This window comes from Colossoma macropomum, unplaced genomic scaffold (assembly GCF_904425465.1).
Source record: "Colossoma macropomum unplaced genomic scaffold, Colossoma_macropomum, whole genome shotgun sequence".
NCBI lineage: Eukaryota > Metazoa > Chordata > Actinopteri > Characiformes > Serrasalmidae > Colossoma > Colossoma macropomum.
Genome location: NW_023494809.1, coordinates 26,884,235 through 26,896,670, shown reverse-complemented (window position 1 = coordinate 26,896,670; position 12,436 = coordinate 26,884,235). Strand labels below are relative to the sequence as shown.

General features: G+C 40.2%; 1 protein-coding gene across 1 annotated transcript in view; it reads right to left on the bottom strand.

Annotated features, from left to right (window-relative positions):
- The window catches only part of LOC118798561, a 37,403-nt gene that overhangs the window by 11,138 nt on the left and 13,829 nt on the right, over positions 1-12,436 (bottom strand). The window contains exons 6-11 of the mRNA XM_036557940.1: positions 8,555-8,651; positions 7,833-7,947; positions 7,581-7,695; positions 6,036-6,187; positions 2,647-2,761; positions 2,364-2,463 (exon numbers count right to left, since the gene is read on the bottom strand). Of these exons, the coding sequence (XP_036413833.1) occupies positions 2,364-2,463; positions 2,647-2,761; positions 6,036-6,187; positions 7,581-7,695; positions 7,833-7,947; positions 8,555-8,651 (694 nt within the window). The remainder of the gene's footprint in view (positions 1-2,363; positions 2,464-2,646; positions 2,762-6,035; positions 6,188-7,580; positions 7,696-7,832; positions 7,948-8,554; positions 8,652-12,436) is intronic.

Genomic DNA, 12,436 nt, shown 5'->3' with positions numbered 1-12,436 from the left:
ATCACTGCATGGGCTCAGAAAAACTTCTGAAAACCACTGTCTGTGAAAACAGTTCGTCACTGCATCCACAAATGCTAATTAAAACTCTTAAATGCAAAGAAGAAAGCATATAGAAACAGGATCCTGGAATGCTGCCACCTTCTCTGGGCCCAAGCTCATTTAAAATGGACTGAGGGGAAGTGGAAAAGTGTCCTGTGGTCTGAAGAATTAACATTTGAATTTCTTTTTGGAAATCATGGACACTGTGTCCTCCGGGCTTGTTATCAGTTCACAGTTCAAAAGCTAGTATTCATGGTGGTATAGGGGGGCATTAGTGCACATGGCATAGGTGACGTGCAGATCTGTGAAGGCACCACTGATGCTGAATGATATATACATGTTTTGGCAACATATGCTGCCATCCAGACGATGTCTTTTTCAGGGAAGGCCTTGATTATTTCAGCAAGACAATTCAAGCAAGTCAAACCACATTCTGCACGTATTACAACAGCATGGCTGCGTATTAAAAGAGTCTGGGTGCTAAACTGACCTGCCTGCAGTCCAGACCTGTCACCACTGAAAACATTTGCCGCATTATGAAATGAAAAATACGACAACGGAGCCCCCAAACTGATGAGCAGCTGAAATCCTATGTTAAGCAAAAATGGGAAACTTTCAAAACTACAGCAGTGTCTCCTCAGTTCCCAAACGCTTACAGAGTGTTGTTAAAAGAAGAGGTGATGCAGCACAGTGGGAAACATGCCCCCATTCAAACTTTTTTGGAACAAGCTGTTGGCATCAAATTCAAATTCGAAATGGGTATATATTTTTCAAAAAACAGTCATTACTGAAACAATCATATCTCTACCAAAACTTTCAGTAGTGACTGTTTGGTAGTGACAACTTTAGCTCAGTTTGAGCAGAATCCAAAAACACTAGACAGTACATGACTAGCAAACACAGCTTGCTAAAGTTGTACACACATAAAATCATCATATTTTTTATTAAAACGCTAAAATATTAGAAAATAATTAACTCTTAATTACAGAAAATATGTGCTTCAGTAATGACAATTTTTAATGTTCCACACTAATTTTCAGACTTCGTCTATGGACTAAAACTCTTTGAGATTCAGTAGTGACATGAAAACGTAGGACAACATGCTTTTGAATAAAGTTTTTTTTTAATTCAGAATTAAACTCTAAAATCTAAATCGTTTTAACTTAAATCAAACAACACTGAAAAAAACAAACGGAAAAATTAGTATTTTTACAAGTGTAAATTTAGAGGTTAGGGTTTGGGACAGACACCTCCCAGTAGAAAGTACCCTATAAATGATGATTTTGTATATATGTTTAGCTTATTACAATCTCAATTAATGCATTGGGTTTAAAGAGTTCATAAACTAAACATTGTAAATATCTAAGGTCTGAATACATAATTGTTATTTTAAGAAGTTTTTTCTTTACTGTGGCAGTATTTGATTCAGCAGAATGGTCCATTTATTCTAATGTTATTTACAGTTTTTACTGACAAAAACACACTGCTGAGAAAAATGGGTTTAAACAATTTGCTTAGATGACTTTTGCACAATACAGTATATTGAATACATTCTTCAGTGGTCAGGACCCCCATAGGACCCCCACAGAGCAGGTACTATTTGGGCGGTGGATCATTCTCGGCATTGCAGTAACACCGATGTGGTGGTGGTGTGTTAGTATGTGTTGCGCTGGTCTGAGTGGATCAGACACAGCAGTGCTGCTGGAGGTTTTAAACACCTCAGTGTCACTGCTGGACTGAGAATAGTCCACCAACCAAAAATATCCAGCCAACAGCGTCGTGTGGGCAGCGTCCTGTGACCACTGATGAAGGACTAGAGGATGACCAACACAAACTGTGCAGCAGCAGATGAGCTATCGTCTCTGACTTTACATCTACAAGGTGGACTGACAAGGTAGGGGTGTCTAATAGAGTGGACAGTGAGTGGACACAGTGTTTAAAAACTCCAGCAGCACTGCTGTGTCTGATCCACTTGTACCAGCACAACACACACTAACACACCACCACCACGTCAGTAACTGTTACTGTTACTGTTACTGCAGTGCTGAGAATGATCCACCACCTGCTCTGTGAGGGTCCATGGGGGTCCTGACCACTGAAGAACAGGGTAAAAGGGGGCTAAGAAAGTATGCAGAGAAACAGATGGACTACAGTCTGTAACTGTAGAACTACAAAGTGCACCTATATAGTAAGAGGAGCTGATAAAATCGACAATGAGGGTAGAAAAAGGAGGTGGTCATAATGTTATGCCTGATCGGTGTGTACATATATATATATTCCTTAAATCTAGTATAAAGGTAGGAACAGAAATAGATTTGTTTTACTGTGTATTTTGCTTCTCCTTTTCCTACGGTCTTCATAAACTTTTTCACCCAGTCCAGGTCTGGATCATAACACAGCTTCCGGCCTTTACGCGTCCAAAAACTGGAGTTAAAATGAACAAGCAAACAAATCAGCACTGGGAAAAGAGAACTTGAGAAGCAACACCAAGATCCACAAAGCATGAAGGCTGAAGAAACACGATTGAGAACTTTTGCACAGTGATGGTTAAGAAATAGAGTCAGTGGTTATGAGTAATAGAGAAACTCTGATGATCAGTGCACTTACGCAACTGCGTTGATGGGACAAAGTCCCGCGCTGTAGACTCTATAATAAGCAAATCTCTTCGCTGGTATCCTTGTATTTGATATTTTTAGACAGCAGTGCGGGGGCCAGCTCGCAGCTACAAGAAACAAAATCATTCAGATGTTAGTCCAGGTATATATCAGTGCTGCTGTATGAAAACATCCTGATTCATCACGAGTTAGTCTGGATCATTTCTGTTAGAACACAGTCAGTAAAATTTTCACACAATATAAAGCCTGCAGTCACGAAGTTTCGACATGACAGCGACAATACAGTCTACTGACTGTCTACCACCAATTGGAACTGCTCCCAACTCACAGCATCAAGTTCAGTGCCACTGGTGGCGAAAACAGTAGCAGCGGCCTTCTACTTTCTCTGATGCTCTCTGCATCATCAATGTTGACAAGGGTGCTGCTCGTGTGCGTGGGTGAGACGAATGGGTGGCCTCTTGGTGGCATAGTCACAAAGCTAAAGCTAATGCTAAAGCTTAACTACGCAAGCACCACTCCTCTCTCATTCATGAGTCAAACAGGTTTGCCCCACTCAGTGAGACACCCTCTGAGATGCCTGCTGAAAGAGCTTAAAGAGGTTAAAGGTGATTCTATTTAATGGCATGTGAAAATAGACTCTCCTTTAGGGGCACCAGCAGGAGCTACATTTAGCTGTATACCAGGAGCCAGGGTGTTGGACCTTAAAGAGAACCTGAAGCTGCTAGCTAGCCGTAGGTATTGGAGGATGGTTGTTCATGTAAGTACTAATGATATTTGTCTGCGACAGTCAGAGATAACACTAGTGTGTATGTGGTGTTTCACTGCATGGATGGGTTAGACTGCGGAGGTGTCCTTATTATAAGGGTCTCTTAATCATCCCAGTTCGACAACAGGTTATGGTTTGTTACCCACTGGCTCTTCCTTTTGGTTAGGCCAGAGTAACCAGAGTCTCTGGAGTTACTGCTGGAGTCACTGCTGCTCTCTGTTAACACTTAGTTTTTCCTTGCCACTGTCACCATTAGATTGCTCCTGGGGGCTTGAACCTGATTTTTTCTGTAAAGCTGCTTTGTAACAACGTCTGTTGTAAAAAGTACAATATAAATAAACTTTGACTTGATTCATCTGGGACACGCATAACGGGACACATCCTTCTCCCTGTGACCCCCAATGGACAAACCATTACCTGATGTCCTGGTTACCCACACATCCAGCACCAGTGACCCATGCCACTAGATGTATGGATGTGGGTACTGCCAATGGACAAGACCTAGCCAGATGTCCCAGCCAGCCATACATCAAGCACCAGCAGCCCCATGCCGCTAGCTGTGTGGCTGTGGTTATAGCCAGCCCTCAGATCACTTCCATCATCTTCTCCACCCATACTGGCTTTGGTGACGCACTTGACTCCTCTACAGCTCTGACTGCAGGATTGGTACACCATGAAACTGCTGATAACACAATCTCCAACACCAACACCACACATATGCACACACACTGGGGTGATTTCTAGCCCCACCCTCCCCAGTCAGAGTGCATAGCACATTAAACCAAGTGAATAAATGCTGAATGACACAAAACTAACGTGCACAAACGTTTCTTGAACACACTATGCATACGATGTTAGGAATGTGATCTTCTCGCTGTACAACGCTGTGCAAACCTCACCTGCATGAACTGACCCTTCTGATGCTGCTGCTGCTGCTGCACAAACTTAAACTATCTAATTATAATCATTGCTTCACCTGATTTTCCCTGTATTTTAATATCTTATACTAATGCTGTTTCCTATCTGGTGTCGACCAGAGGAGGATGGGTTCCTCTTTTTGAGTCTTGGCTTTTCTCAAGGTTTCTTCCTCTTGCTCTTAGGGAGTTTTTCCTCGCCACTGTCGCCACTGGGGACTCTCATGGGGACTTGGACCCGGATTTTTCTGTAAAGCTGCTTTGTGACAACACAACTTTGATTTGACTTGATGGTAAAACAAAATGCTTGGCTTAATAAAACATCATGAACTGCTTCTGGGGAGGAAGGATTCTTCAGAAATCTCTCACTGTTTGAATGTAATCCTGCCAGTAATCACCCTGTTGTTATAATGTAGTCTACTTGTAATCTGATTAGTGTCTTTTTTCAGTAACTGTAACAGAATAAAGTGATGTTTATTTGTTCCTATATTACATAACATCGTAAAATGTGTTGTGTCACTACCTAACCCTGTGTACTAACAGTAAAAGCAGGTGATAATATTTAGCTGTTAGCATCTGAAAGCATTGACACTGAGCTGCTGTTTGACCAATATAAAGAGAAGAACTGTTTTCCTGTAGCTGTTTGTAGAAATAGTCATGTAGCAGCTGTGAGGCAACAGCAGCAGTGTGGTCACCTGCAGAGCTGAGAGGAAATACGTATGCTAACGACACACAGGACAGTGGTATTTTTAGAAAAACAAAACTTCCACTTTGTACCACTAACTGAAGCACAGTCAATGTATAATCACTGTCATGAGAAAACCTCATATTTATGAAATGGTAACTTTATAGGAGAAAAAGATAAATAAAAGTATTGAAGTACTCAATTACTGAAGATATCTACTCTCTCTTTTGCTGCATGTACAATATGCACTGTACAGACTGAGCACAATATACAGCATATAGTAATGATAGCAAATTTAAGGCCAAGTGCTAAAATCACTTTTGCTGTCTATTATTGATCTTGCAGAAAGAACTGTTTTTATGTCTTGAAGTTTTAATGATACCCGACTGTAGGAGGATAGATTGTATCCAATGATCTGCATCTTTCAGAAACCAAACAGCTTATCCTTACCGCTGGTGATTACAAAAGCATGTAATATCATATTACCTGTCACCCATATCTCATTGAAACAAATGAAAATAAGAAATTTTGCTGAAAGTGCAGATTATAAACTCTCAACTGATACCACCCAAACCTGTTGATACAAAATGTAAATCAAATCTAAAAGTAAATTATTACATAACTATGTAAATAAATATGTAATTACATTCTTACATTTAAGTACTGTAGCAAAATGACAATAATAAATCTAATCTTAATGAGCATGTGAGGATAGATACTGATGGCAGAGTAGATCTGTAACATTTACACCTCTAGATTTTCTGGCATGTCCTCTTTGGAGTTTTCTTGATGATCGAGTTGATCTGTAGGTTTCCATCAATGTTATTTCTCCATGAAAAAAGAAAAGTGAAATTGCATTTTAAAAACATTTGCAAATTGTGCTCGCAGCCTGTTCCTAGCAGTTTGACTCATAGCAACTAAAAAGTGTTAAATAATGATAAAATGTCTTGACAACAACTCCTGCACACAGAATAGCACCTCCTTTTATCTACACTCATCATTCATTTCCAAATCACCTGTTGAATTCAGTGTGGGCCAAAAAGCAGTAGTCACTGGAACTGCTGTTGAGGAAACATTCGTCCTTCTTCCATCCACTGCCTTCATGGCTCTTTTCACCCAGGGCTTCTGTGGGTCTGAGCAAATCTTGACTCCTTTCGCAGTAGTGAATCTATTAAACCAAAGAGAAAGCTGAGTGAGAATGACAATACAACAAGGGAAGTAAGAGAGAGAGCATCTCTTTACATACATGCATAAGCAGAACTCAAAAACACTAGGCGGTACATGACATCATATTTTCATTAAAACACAAAATCAGTTCAATCAGAAAATTGTCACAAAATAGTGACAATTCTTAATGTTCCACACTGATTTTCAGACTTTGGGACACATTTACTTCAAAACAGTGGGATTTAATTGCTCACTGTGTGGCCATGAGGGACAGGGATGCAGTCTCACTTCCTGCTGGCTAAAATAAGGCCCTGTCTACTGTTTTGGTAGTGAGTTAATGTACTGCTCTGTAATGTGTTTAGTGCTGTGTTATATGTCAGTGTATTTGGTATTGTGTTGCCTGTACTGTGATTGTATTTAGACCATTCTGTTCTGCCTATTCTTGTTTATCCCTACATGTTCATCTTTGTCACACCTGTCACTTGTCATGTACAGGCTGGGCCTAATCTTGGCATCAGTCCAGCTATGACAATTTGCTATTCAAAATGACCAGCGAACCTACATTTTTACTGTTTTGTGGTGGTTTTATACATTCAGCTCCACAATTATCAGTACTGTTGGTAAAGATGGGTCAAAAAGGTAAAAAACAATGTTTTTGTGGTTAATTAGCTCAATTAGAATTATAGAGAATTTATAGAGTGGCAATAATTGTGAAACATTTTTAAATAAATATACACTTTAATAAGTGTATTTGGTTTTTTAAAGAAAATTAACTTTGCATGAGGGAGCTTTTAGAGGTGGACGTCTGGTTCCTATCACCACCACTGTGAACAATTCTGACTCAGTAAGTTTCTCCAGAACAGAGCGTTTCACACCAAACCACTCTGAATGACTCTTTACAATCTCAACAATTTAGTTATGCAGAAATACAATATGTACAACAGCTTCATTTTTCTAAAGTCCCTGAGCTCTTCGGAACATCTCACTCTGCTGCACATCTTAGCTACATGTGTGATTTTATGCACCTGTTTCTAATGCATGTGACTGAAATAGCTGAATATTCTATATAATGTGACCACAAGCTTTTGGCCATGTAATGTACATTAATATACCAAATCATCCATCCATCCATCCATCATCTAAACCGCTTATCCTTCTGGGTCGCGGTGGGGTGCTGGAGCCTATCCCAGCTGTCATTGGGCGGAAGGCAGAATACACCCTGGACAGGTCGCCAGTCCATCGCAGGGCAGATACCAAATCATATTGTCAACTTTTAAAATTAGCTTTTCAGTAATAAACATTGATAAAGAGCAAGAACACTTTTAAATACTATAAGAATTTATCTACATCTCTCTAACATGTCCAGTTGTAAACACTGAGGAAAGAGTACTCACACAACAGCGTCAATAAGGCAGAGAAGTGACTTCTGCACATAATAACTCTTTATATTTGAGATCTGGAGAACTGCGTTTGAAGTCTTGAGGCATTCACATAAACCTGGCCCAGTCACTGTTGGCACAAAGAACATTAGCTTAAACAAAAACCTGTCACACCAGGCAAATCACTACATCACAGCAAGCAATTAGAAGTAAGGGAAATATAAAACAGGGCAGAAAGAAGAAGAAAGGCCTTTAAGGATCTCTCACCTTGGAAGACGGCGGCTGCCAGCAGCATTACAGTCAGACACTGCAGCGCAGCTCTCATCTCTTCAGCTTGCAAAGACTGATCAGTGATATCTGATAGTAGCCCCCCCAAGTATTTCTTTATATGCGTTTGAGAGGGGAAAGAACACTTCAAAGCTTCCTACCACATACTCTCACCCTCCACCCACCCTCTACCTCCAGCTATCAGCCAGCAAGTGACATTTGCACAGCTTAGTGTTAGGCTACATTCTGCATTCTAACAAACCTGATTGGTAGAAGCAGAAAACTACAATTTGTTCTCAGATCGTATCTTTCTGGCTTGACAGTTGAGATCTGTATATGTTAGTGACCCTTATCTGTCATTGATGTGAACAGACCTCTGCCCTGAAAGGATGCACATGTGCATATATTTGGAATCATCCTAAAAGTTACCTGCTCTGCCAACACTGGATGATGACATTCTATAAAAAAAATTGTTGTTTTAACTTTTAAAAAAAGTAAGTAACTGAGCTGCCTTAGAGCTTCAAATTACACAACAAAAATCAGTCTTACATTCTTATAACTATGGAAGCTGTTCCCAAGTTCCACTTCATTTATTAAGTTTTATTTTTTTCTGCCCATATAACAGCCAAAAATAAACTTCCAGCATCACTTTCAATTTCAGACATAATTTTTTTCACCCTCGCATTTTTTTCCCGCTACAGTATTAAGTTTTATTTCCTTACCCTTCCAGGATCAGGAGAAAAAATTCCATGGGAAGCTGACTGGCTAACAATCAGGCCCCTCAGCTCTTCCCTTCCAGGGCATGCCACCAGAGGAGAGCTGCCTGGGCACGAAAGGACCCTTTGAGAGAAGCTCTTTATTCACTTCCACTCATTTCACACCTGAAGCCATATTACAACCCCATTTCCAAAAAAGTTGGGACACTGAAAAATGTAAATAAAAACAAAATCTTATATTTTTATCTTATATACCTTATATTTTCATTGAAAATGCTTCAAAGACAATATATCAAATGTTGAAACTGAGAAATTTTATTGTTTTTTGAAAAATATTTGCCCATTTTGAATTTGATGCCAACAACTTGTTCCAAAAAGTTGGGATGGGGGCAAAAAAAGGCTCGTAAGTTTGTGTAATGCTAAAAACACCTGGTGGTTAATTGGCAACAGGTCAGTAACATGACTAACATAACATCCCAGAGAGACTGAGTCTTGATGAGGAGGGGTTGACCACTCTGTGAAAGACTGCATGAGCAAATAGTGCAACAATTCAGGAATAACGTTTCTCAACATAAAATAGCAAAGAACTTCTGCTTTTCATCATCTACAGTTCATAATATCATTAAAAGATTCAGAGAATCTGGGGAAATCTCTGTATGTAAGGGACAAGGCCAAAAACCAGTATTTGCTGGCTGTGATCTTCGGGCTCTCAGGCGGCACTGCATAAAAAAACAGACATGATTCTGTAGTGAACTGCATGGGCTCAGAAACACTTCTGAAGAACACTGTCTGTGAACACAGTTCTTCACTCTAAACTCTAAAACACAAAGAAGAAACCAGAAATAAACAGAATTCAGAAACACTGCCACCTTCTCTGGGCCCAAGCGCATGTAAAATGGACTGAGGTTAAGTGGAAAAGTGTCCATGTGGTCTGACAAATCATTTGTCAAATTTGAAAATTTGCTGTCCCAACTTTTTTGGGATGAGAAAAAATCAGTGTTTTTAAACAAATTGGAGACCTACCATCATGTTTCCTCAAGAATTTAATAGCTGAAAGCAGTAGTTGTTAACATAATATGGACACGAGGCATTGGAGACAGGATGTAGGCGTGAGTTTCAAAACAAATGTATTAAGAATAAAGAAAACAATGATAAAAAATAGTAAAGAAAGTACAGAGCAAACACAGAGCAAATTGACAAGGTGCACATGATGACTCAAAACCAAAGGACACTGCAACAAGAGGGCTACTTATACCTAAACTGGGACACAGCTGGGATGGATTACAACTGGGAAAATGTAAGGTGAGAGACATGCGAGAAGGTAAACAAGACAAGAAAATATGATAAATACAGAGCTAAGATAGGGAAAACATTCCAGGTACAAAAAGCAGACCACAAGCACACTGTTATATAGCTAAGTTAGCTAAGATAATAAGGTTAACAATTTAATGGCTGACATTTGATTGGCAGGCCAAAAGCCAGATCTACACAAAGTCTTGGCTGGCGTCCAAACACAAGGTCATGAAGTGAAATCCAGACACCTCATTCTTAGTGCAGTTGTAAACATGCACTAGAGGGTTTAACAAAGTCATGCCAGACACTTTTTGTGGTTTTCCGAGGGACCCAACATGTTCAACAAGGTCCTGTTGAACCGTTCGACGGGGATCGCTCTTGCATGGTAGGAAGTCATCCTGAATTTCTGGATACCAGCAAGTTCGCAAAGCTCCTTTGTCATGCAACACTCAAAGTCTGGACCTTTATAACTATTGACCTTCTCAGGTATGTCATAATAGACAATGAAATGGTCACATAAGCAACTATTACTGACTTCTAGCTAGATGTAGGGATGGCAACAGCATTTTGTTTTCCTGCCCTGTAATGTAACCGAAAGTTCAATGTGGACAATAAAGCTAACAATCTATAGCTTGTGCCATCAGGTTAAGCAGAAATAAGGAGACATAGAATAAGCTGCCATATAGGTAGTCTTGGAACTTTTCCATTACTGCCCATTTGAGGGCAAGAAATTCCAATTTGTGGGCTGGGTATCTAGCTTCACATTAGACAGGCCACGGCTTGCGTACGCAATGATATATTTAACGCCTTCTTTTCCTGCAATGCTCGGATCTGTATGTAAGATGTATGGCACCTTGGAGTCAGTAAATCCAAGAATAGAAGCAGATGTCAGTTTGTCAATTGTGATTTCAAAGGCTGTCTGGCAAGCTGGTGTCCATCTCTATCTATCACCAAAAGATTTTTTTGGGATTGTGATATTTCTCTGACTCTGCTTTAATCTTGCCATGCTTCTGCAGTGGGGTGCTGCAGTTCAAGTCACCCATGCAGCACGTCATGAGCTTTTGTAACGTGCCAGGGGGCATTACTGACCCCTTGCGGCATTCTGTTAAACTCAAAGAATCCAAGCAGGCAGACAAATGCAGTTTTGTACTTGTCAGCTTCCTCCATCTCAATCTGGTAATATCCAGATTTGAGGTCTAGTACTTAGAACCATTTAGAACCAATCATTGCAGGAAATGACTCTTCTAAATTGGGCAAAGCATATGAGTCCTTCACCGTTTGGAGACTGAGTTTTCTATAGTCTGTACAGAGTCTCATGTCCTTTTCTGACGACTACAATTGTTGAAGAAAAAGGTGATTCTAATTCACAAGTTACTTAAGATCAAGAAGCTCCTGCAAATGATTCCACACAGCTTTGATGTCCTGTAAATGTATTGGTCTAGGCCTATGCTTAACTGCTGTCATCACTGAGCTTTGTGTGATGTTTCACTCTATCAGTGTGTCCAAAGTCAAGATCGTGTTGGGCAAATACATCAGGCATAGAACTGAGCTTCTCAGTTATGCATTGCTTCCATTCCTCTGGCACTGGAGAGTCTTATAAGTTGAATTTGAGTTTTGTTTTGTGGTCAAAGTTCAATGGATTTTCAGAAGCTTGAGGTGTAAGGGTCTTAGCACTCTGCATGGAATTGACCTCAGCTATCACTTCTTGGAGCAGTGAGGATCACAGAGATGCAAGCAGGTGACTTGGATGGAAAACCTGTTAAACGATTTTGGACCAAAATACCTCCAGGCAAGCAAAAGCTTGGGTGACTCAACAATTACCTATGCATTGCTTCCCCTCTACCTTTTACTCCCTTCCATAACTCTGGACTGACCAGCAAGGATAATCTGAAGCTCTTTACTGCATAACCTTGCTACACCACAGCTGGGTTCAGCACCCTTTTTGTGGTGGATTTCAAGGGTCTTAAGGACTACTCTATAGCCACAGGACAATAACTGGGGTTTATTTAGTAAGAATAACGCTCATTTGCTCAAGAACATCTAAAGTGTTACTCCCAATTAAGACTGATTGCAAGCTAGAAGAGAGGTCAGGCACAACTAGGGCCAACATTGGCATCTCAATTTCTTGTCCCAGGATGCTTTTGGAAAATTTGACCATTAGCTCCTTCTACTTCAAGTATGTCACTCAATAGGTACATGTGATAGATTCTGCTCATAGAAAGAGTTAAGAATTGTGGTCACTTCTGCTGCATATTTGGCTGCAATCAGGCCTTTTGGCAGTATTACTGTCTGACTGACATCGGAACAAGTGATGACAAAAATATTTTTTTTCTAAGGGCTTTTGATTTGTTCTATAGTTTCCATTTGCCCTTCAGTAGGAACCGACTTAAATTGCCAAGCCTTTTCAAACCGTGCTTAGCTTTCTCCTTTTCTTTCAGCTGGTTTCACTTTGCAGCAACAAGAGAGAGCTTTGGGTCATTGCTACACTTTGGTTTGATACGGCCATCTTCACCACATTTAAAGCAGCACCAAGGCTTGGGTCTGTTACTTTGGATAACCATGTCATCTTCAGCTAGGCTTCTTGCGCTGAGCTAA